At 49.8% G+C, this 8,942-nt stretch overlaps 1 protein-coding gene across 1 annotated transcript; it reads left to right on the top strand.

The window, feature by feature from the left end:
- The first annotated feature begins 2,912 nt into the window (after positions 1–2,912).
- LOC309499629 (uncharacterized protein) lies at positions 2,913–5,391 on the top strand. Its single transcript, XM_082170986.1, has 2 exons — positions 2,913–4,103; positions 4,753–5,391. The coding sequence occupies exons 1-2, from the start codon at positions 3,434–3,436 to the stop codon at positions 5,262–5,264; spliced, it is 1,182 nt and encodes a 393-aa protein (XP_082027112.1). The 5' UTR covers positions 2,913–3,433; the 3' UTR covers positions 5,265–5,391.
- The last annotated feature ends 3,551 nt before the right edge of the window (positions 5,392–8,942 follow it).

Here is an 8,942-nt window from a genome sequence, read left to right as displayed (position 1 = left end):
CATTGCAGCAGCATGCAGACATGGGCGAGACAGCTCGCGCGCCCATTGGCTGCTCTGCGGCAACTGCACCAGCCTATCGATAGAGGCCCCTCATGACGTCAGAACCAATGAGGGTGCTTCGCGCCCACTACGTCATGTCCCGCCGAAAGCGGGTGGGGCTATAAATATTTTTTATCTCTTTAGCGAAGCTCACGCATCGCTGGATCCCGAGAGGAAGAAGCCGCGCCGTCTGATAGAAGCACTCAGCGGGATTAGTGCTGCATCTGAAGCTGCTGGTTGACAACTCGCCGCCTTCAGTCGCCGTTCCTGCTCACGCTTTCCGGCGTACATATCCTTTTCTCTGCTACTGTGTTTGTGTATGTGTGTGTTCGCCGCCGCGACACACACTCTCATTGCACTAAAAGAGCCGGGCGTCTTTTTCAAGACGCCCCTTTCCTGAGGACACGCAGCTCTCGCGCTCGCTGACGGCGACTGCCCTCACTGCGAGCTAGTTACTGCCTATGGTGACTCTGCGGACTCACCTGGCATCCTTCTCCGAGACTGCTCCTCCGCCCCCCCGTGCTCGTGCATCTGAAAGCCTTTGTGTTCCCCCCTGTGGCTCAGTGGCGGAATCTTTGGTTTTTCGCACGAGAGACCGGTGTTCGAATCCCGGTCTAACGGCAGATAAATTATGCCTCCAATGCTTCGCTCTGTCAGTTCCCTGAAAGGCGACTGCAGATGTGCATTTTGCAGCCAACGAGCGCGTTGTACAACCCGCTCGCCTGCACCCAAACACCGTTTCTATGGTTCCCGTGCGTCACTGGCGAAAGGAGAAAAGAGTGTTTATGTCCCACTGCGGCCGGGCCGAATTCCATTTCTCACACATTCCTCATTCCCCTCTGAAGTTCAGGCGACTGGAAATGTCAATACTGCAGTGAGCGAGCCTGTTGTAATGCACGCACGCCTGCAAACAAAAAGCACCCAAGCACCGTTTCTATGGTTTCCGTGCGTCACTGGCGAAAGGAGAAAAGAGAGTGTTCCTAGTCCAGCTGCGGCTGGACCGACCTCCATTCTCACACATTTCTCTGGAAATGCCAATATTGCAGTGGACGAGCCTGTTGTAATACACGCACGCCTGCAAACAAACGCCAGCATGTTGACGCTCTCTGTTTCTATGGCAACTTCTCGCTCGTTCAGTTCCAGTAAATGCGACTGTTCCAGTGTATTCTGCAGTAAACAAGTCGGCGACACAGCCCGCTTGCCTGCACACAAACGCCGTTTTTACGGCTACCCAGATAAATCCCATAAGAGTGTATTTTCTGGTGTTCCGGCCACGGGCGATGGTGTAATGAGTGTAGACAAAATGCCCACTGCCCAGTGCTCATTCCTACACAGAAACACAGCCCGTCACACAGGGCTCGCGCACATGAAATCGACCCAGATCGATTGCGCATTAAATGTGGTAAATGTGCCCACTGCCCAGTGCCCACAAACACTACGTTCTGCATGTCTCAAGGTTTCTGTAAAACGAAACCAACATGCATCGCTCTGACAATGCTCTCAGTGTTGTAAATGTGCCCGCTATCCTGCGCCCACATTCACACATAGACATGAAAGGTCTTACGGGACTCGCCCAGCCCTCCCCCTCTCGGTTGACCACCGCAGAGGAGTCGAGCGCGGGCAATCTGCCCGCTGTTATCAGCGCGCCCCCTGCCTCAAATGTCATAAGCGCGACGCTTATGTTGCAGCACACTGAAGCCCCTCTGTCGCTGAGCGACCAGAGCGCGCTTCGCATTCAACCCCTAGCCATTCGTGCAAACGCATGGCAAGGCTACCCGGGGTTTCGAAGTGGGTGCTAGACATTATAGAAAGAGGCTATTCGCTACGGTTTCGCCAACGCCCTCGCCGCTATGCGACGCGCGTCGAAACCACGGTAAAAACAGAAGTAGCACACCTACTTCGAGCCGAAATTTCGAAACTGTTGAGCAAAGGGGCCATAGAGCCCTTATCTCAAGCTCAGAGCGAAGGAGGGCTATACAGCAGATACTCCCTGGTACCGAAAAAAGACGGGGGTCTCAGACCCATACTAGATCTAAGGCAACTGAACAGAGTGCTTGCGAAGTGACAGTTCAGAATGCTCACGACCAGAAAAATCCTCGCGCAGATTCGCCGAGGAGATTGGTTTGTGTATATTTGTGACGCATATTTTCAAATACAGATAGCGTCACGTCACAGGCGATATTTGAGATTCGCCTTCGAGGGCCAGGCATATCAGTACACAGTCCTACCGTTCGGCTTGTCCCTAGCACCCCGTACATTTACGATGTGCATGGACGCAGCGCTCGCACCCCTCAGACTACAGGGCATGCGAGTATTGAACTACTTGGACGATCGGCTGATTCTAGCTCAATCTCACTCGGTGCTCATAGAGCACAGGACCATTTTACTCGATCACCTCGAGAATCTGGGTCTCAGAGTCAATTGGGCGAAGAGTTCTCTGTCCCCCAGGCAGATAATATCTTTTCTGGGCACAGAACTGGACTCGCTGTCTATGATAGCGCGACTGTCACCACAGCGCGTACTAGACGTTCAGCGCGCAGCAAGCTCTTTCCGCTGCGGCGCATCTGTCCCGCTCAAGAAATTTCGAGGATGCTAGGTCTCATGGCCTCAGCATCATCAGTACTTCAGCTGGGCTTGCTTCGCATGCGCCCGCTACAGTTCTGGCTGAAAGCGCGAGTGCCGCGCCGAGCGTGGGCTTCCGGTCTGCTTCGTCTCAAGGTCAATTAGAAATGCATCGCAGCTCTGAAACCTTGGAAAGCAAACGACTGGTACCGATCAGGTGTAAGCCTGGGGACTTCCCCGAGTGTGAGGGTGGTGTCTACAGACGCATCCACCTCGGGATGGGGAGCGCTGCTCGAGGGCAGGCCGTTCTTCGGCCAATGGTCAGAACGGGAGAAGCTTCTGCACATAAACTGCCTCGAAATGTTGGCAGTAGATAACGCGCTGACGCGTTTTTGTCCCCAAATAAGAGGACACCACGTCCTGGTCCGTTCGGACAACATGTCAGTGGTGGCTTATATAAATCACCAAGGAGGTATCAGATCCAGAACCCTTCACAGGCTGACGGAACGCCTCCTGGTCTGGGCTCAGCACAATCTGCGCTCGCTCAGAGCAGCGCATGTGCCCCGCCACCTGAATGTGGGACCAGACAGACTGTCCAGAAACAATCTTCCGGTAGGAGAATGGTCTTTACACCCACAGACAGTCAAACTGCTATGGAGGACATTTGGCAGAGCGAAATAGACCTATTTGCGTCTCAAGAGAACGCTCACTGTCGGGAATTTTTCCCCAAGAGCAGGGATGCGCTGGCCCACGTCTGGCCCCGCTGCCCGCTCTATGCGTTTCCCCCTGTCATGCTCCTACCCCAGGTGTTAGAGCAAATCAGGAAAAACGGATGCCCAGTGCTACTCGTCGCCCCATTATGGACGAACCAAGCCTGGTTTCCAGTCCTGATGCAGCTGACGAGTACCGCCCCGTGGCCGATACCGGTGAGGAGGGATCTCCTCTCGAAGGCATACGGCTCGATCTGGCATCCTTGCCCGGAGCTTTGGTCCCTACATGTGTGGGCCATCAACGGGTACCCGTTAACCTCCCAGCGGGAGTGTTAAACACGATCACGCAGGCTAGAGCTCCATCTACGAGGTGGCTCTATTCCTCAAAATGGTCTGTGTTCACTAGCTGGTGTACAGCGCGTGGCACTTCACCCTCACACTGTGGGGTGCCGGAGGTTCTTTCCTTTTTACAAGAGCTTCTGGATAAGGGCAGAGCCCCATCCACGCTCAAAGTTTATGTGGCGGCCATTGCAGCGTTCGCTGAACCACCGCTTGGCCAGTCATTAGGAAGGAACAATCTGGGCATTCGCTTCCTTAGAGGAGCTAAGAGGCTGAATCCTCCCAGACCTCCCTCGGTTCCCGTTTGGGACCTTTCCACGGTTCTGGAAGCCATGAAAGGTGCCCCATTCGAGCCAATACAGTCAATAGACCTGAAACTCTTGTCTCTCAAAACAGTGTTTCTTCTGGCTCTCGCTTCAGTGAAGCGCATAGGGGACTTGCAAGCGCTCTCAGGCCCCGTCCACACTACTGCGTTTTCGTTTAAAAACTGAGAACTTTTGCTACGTTTGCACCTCCCGTCCACACTAAAACGGCAAAAACGGAGACCCAAAACGGAGAAGTTTAGAAACGCTGCTGACCCGTTTTTCGTTTTGAATCTCCGGAGGGCGTTTTAGTGTGGACGGGTCAAAACGGAGGACTTTAGAAACGATGACGTAGTAGAGGCTCACGCTCGGCTCTATGATTGGGTGTCATCAGTCATGGCGTATATCTTTGCTAGCAGCTGTTGTGCAAGTAAATTCTGCATTTTACAATGATATAACTGCCTACATGCGCCGGAGGCAAGCTATTATTCGAGCGATCTGTGACAATTCCCGTGTGCAGTGGCGGTACCGACCGTACATGGAGCGTCGGTTTTGGGTTAACCCGGGAAGAACCAGCGCATGGTGGGATCATTTTTATCAATGAAGTTGTGTTTACACCGGCACGCGCATGCCCAGTGTTGGTGAATGGTCACGTGATCCGCGTTTTCAGTCGTTTTAATGTGGACGGAGATCAATTCTAATACGCAGCTAAAACGCTGGTGTGGACGGAGCTCGTATTCGTTTTAATTCTCCGTTTCTAAACTAAAACGCAGTAGTGTGGACGGGGCCTCCACACTAAGTGAGCGCGACGTGTATGGAGTTTGGGCCTCATGACCTGAGAGTCATACTCAAACCAAAGCACGGATATGTTCCTAAATCCCTCAATACACCGTTTAGGGCACAGGTGATCTCCCTGTCGGCCCTGCCGGTATCTGAAGAGGAAGGAGACGCAGGCTTCCTTTGCCCGGTCAGGGCGTTAAGAGCCTATGTGTCTCGCTCATCTGTTTTCAGACAGACGGAGCAGCTCTTTGTTTTGTTCAGCGGACGTTCTAAGGGACTAGCTGCGTCAAAACAGAGTTTATCCAGACGGATAGTTGATGCTATAGCGCTAGCTTACACATCCAAGGGCCTGCAATGCCCGTTAGGTGTCAAAGCGCACTCCACGAGAGGCATGGCCTCGTCGTGGGCTTGGTCTAGTGGGATTGCCTTGCAAGATATCTGTATGGCGGCGGGCTGGGCCTCCCCGTCTACATTTATAAGGTTTTATAACCTCGAGGTTCCCGCTTTACAAGCTAAGTTGCTCTCGGTCTAATTTTTCAGTATTGCCTGCCCGATGCTATCGGCTCAGGATGCTGAAACTGCTAGAGCGTCGATCACTGATCGTCTGTATCCTTCTGTGGGCAGTGCGTAAGTCCCCCATATTTATCAGTCCAGGCCGAGTTCGCCTAGCCTGGTTCCTGAGTCTGGCCTCTCTCCATTGAGAAACGTTTACTTCCTTGTAGGCGGGTTCGCTGTTAAAGTTCAAAACTATTGGATCTGCCCAGAGTCACTCAGGATCTGCCATAGCCAATCGCTAACGTGTGGTCGTGACGTATGTCATGCGCCGAAACCAGCCGGAAACAACAAGTCCGAATGATCAGAGGATTATGTTTAGAATAAGATGTCTGTCAACGAGAGCTGCAGGTTTTGTTCATCAAATTTAAGAGTTCAAGGAACAATTGTAAATTCTAAATGTATATTTGACACTCAGTCATTTAATGCAGGTCTGTGGTCACTGTCTCAAAGAGCATGCACAGAGTCCAAATGAAAACAATTCCCCATCGTCCAAATTAAACAATTCCCCATCGTTAGTACACATTGATGGCCTAAGACACGAAACGAGCGGTTTGTGTGAGAAAACGAACAGTAGCCTATTTATATCGTTTTTACCTCTCTGAGGGCGCGCGCGCATCCTGGTGTGTGACGTGTACGCAGACTGGTGCATAGATATATACACTAGAAGTCGCCTTGTCTACGGCAGTTCATTGGAACGAATGTCTTTAAGGCGACATCTAGTTTATACATCTATGCCGCTGCGGTCGTTTCGGATCTGCCGCAAATGCTGTACAGTGATCACCGTCCAAAATGTCACGGTCATCGTGCACGCCGAGCTGCCCAGCACGAACTCTTAACTTTTCTGCCTCCTTCACTTGGTCCTCCATTAGTGCAACAAGAGGGGAGACGACAACAACTATCGGCTTTGCATCCCTATCGTTCGCCTTAGCTAACTCATTAGCGGAGTGAGCTGGAAAATCAAACTTTTCCCGAACCCCGTGGGGAGGAGGGTCACAACATCATGGCCACCAACAAAACTTAGCAAACATTGTTCTTGCTCCGGCTTTAACTTCTATATATTCTGCAGTTTTGCAACAACGGACCGAATAGCTTTTCTCACGTCTTTCTCCGCTGCCATTACTGAACTCCAACGCAAACTGACGCACTACATCAACGTCATCGTTCTCAGCCACTCCCTCTGTTCGCTGATTGGTCCTACAAAAAATTGGTTTCTGGAAACCTAAGAATATACAGCAGTCCCAGACGTAGTACTGAAGGAAAATGAAATTGAGCGGAAGTGCGTAGGAGGGCGCAGCCAGGCTAGAGTTCGCCCTGGCTGTGTGGAACACTTGATATAATCTGCTCTTATTAGAGCTCTATATTACAGGAATGATGCTATTCTAGCCCCTCTTCCCGGATTCTCTGCGAGTCCCTTGTGATTAGGCACTGTATGAGCCCCGGGCACCTGCCCTTGGGACTTTAGTGTTATATCTCAGGCACGCACTGCGTTTTACACTGTGTTCCCCTAGCGTAAGATATTACGCAATTACGAGAGAACCTCTCGTAAGAGAACGTACTCGGTTACTAACGTAACCTCGGTTCTCTCTAGAGAGGGAACGAGTACTTGCGTATCTTGCCGTGCATGCGTCATGTTCTGATTCGCTTCAGCGATGAAAAAACGGACCAAACCAGCCTCTCGGGGCCGTATTTATAGCCCCACCTGCTTTCGGCGGGACATGACGTAGTGGGCGCGAAGCACCCTCATTGGTTCTGACGTCATGAGGGGCCTCTATCGATGGCTGGTGCAGTTGCCGCAGAGCAGCCAATGGGCGCGCGAGCTGTCTCGCCCATGTCTGCATGCTGCTGCAATGCGTTTTACATTATTGCAAAATTAAGGATAATTTTTGGCTTCAATATCTCGAGGAAAAGAGGTTTTCCCCTAGCGTAAGATATTACGCAAGTACTCGTTCCCTCTCTAGAGAGAACCGAGGTTACGTTAGTAACCGAGTACGTTAATTTTAGACGTGCAATACCCATTACAGCCAGTAGGGGTAAAAGGGGAAGTTGTGAAAGTTGTCACCTGTACTCCTCTACTGAATGACAGTGGTTTGATGTCTCTGTCTCCCTGATGGACAAAACTATTAAAAATTTTATTTTTATTTTTTTAGACATGCAATACCCATTTCAGCCAGTAGGGGTAAAAGGGGAAGTTGTGAAAGATGTCCCCTCTCCCCCTTTACTGAATGACAGTGGTTTGATGTCTCTGTCTCCCTGATGGACAAAGCTATTACAAAATGAATGTTAATTTCTGACGTGCTATACCCTTTTCCCAAAGAAGGGGTAAAAAAAGAGGTTGTGAAAAATACCCCTCTGTTAATTTTAAGTTCGGCACCTCTACCGAACTGCACTGGTCTCATGTCAATGGGCCCTTTAAAATAAAAAGCTGTAACAAAAACACACCCTTTGCGTTGTTACAGTTAGAAACGAAGAAAAGTTGCACTTTCCGGATTTAACCTGGTGCGTTCAAGCACCCACTTCAGCAGTGACACGAGTAGCGTAATGACGTACCTCTCTAGGCCCCGCCCACTCGCTGCCAACGGAAGGCGGGCAGTTGGAAAAGCAAATGCGGTCATTTTATATACTGTCTATGGGTCATTCAGCGGTAGCATTAAACACGCGGAAGAAGAAGTATTAGCAACATCGTACATATGCTGTTCAAAAGCAGTGTATATTACGGTGGCCGAGAGAGCTCAACGCGCTGCAACTGAAGAAAACACATGCAAATAGAAAAACACCCGCAAAATTAAGAAATATCTTCATCAGTTTCACAACACATGTGCGCTCCAAATACTCACAACACAACCAAATACAGAAGCGTGCTGCAAAAATTCACAACACAACAAAATACAGAAACGCGCTGCAAAAGTTCACAACACAACCAAATACAGAAACGCGCTGCAAAAGTTCTCAACACAAAACAAATCAGAAACGCGCTGCAAATAGGACAGAACACAACGGAAATGTTTCGGGGAACCCAATAAGTGACGGACCCGGCTGGGACGTTTTTATTGCTCTTGCGCATTACCTATGCCCTAACGTTACTCCCTTAAAAGGGCAGACGGCAGAGCCCTTGAAGTGGGCACTTTGGAGGGAGCGGGGCACTTATGTGCCATTATGTAGCTGTTTGGAACAGAATTGATGAAGGGAGCAACGAAAGACAATGTCATTTCCTCATTATTTTCACCTGGGATGTTCCCATGACAACGCAGCGCCGTCTCATATTTGGACCTCTTATATACTGTCTATGATTTGGACCCTTCATTCTAACATTTCTTATGAAACTTATTTTAACATAACATGAATGTGTACAATGTAACTGATGTATATATTAATATCTTTCCCTCGTGTTCTTTTTCTCTATCTTTTTTCTTTAATTTAGTCTTCAGCTCATTGTTCTTTTCTGATTAGTATTCTTAAGACATTGAACATATTATAAATGCATTTTGTATATTGTATACAAAGTTGTATGTCATAAACGTGTAATCTCTGTATGTTTTGCAACAAAAATAAAATAATAAATCAAATTAAATTAAAGTAGACAGCTCCGTAAGCACGTCCCAGTCGGGTCCGTCACTTATTGGGTTCCCCGGAAACATTTCCGTTGTGTTCTGTCCTA

This window comes from Leuciscus leuciscus, assembly GCF_965113295.1.
Source record: "Leuciscus leuciscus genome assembly, chromosome: 5".
Lineage (NCBI taxonomy): Eukaryota > Metazoa > Chordata > Actinopteri > Cypriniformes > Leuciscidae > Leuciscus > Leuciscus leuciscus.
This window is presented reverse-complemented; position numbering and strand designations above follow the sequence as displayed.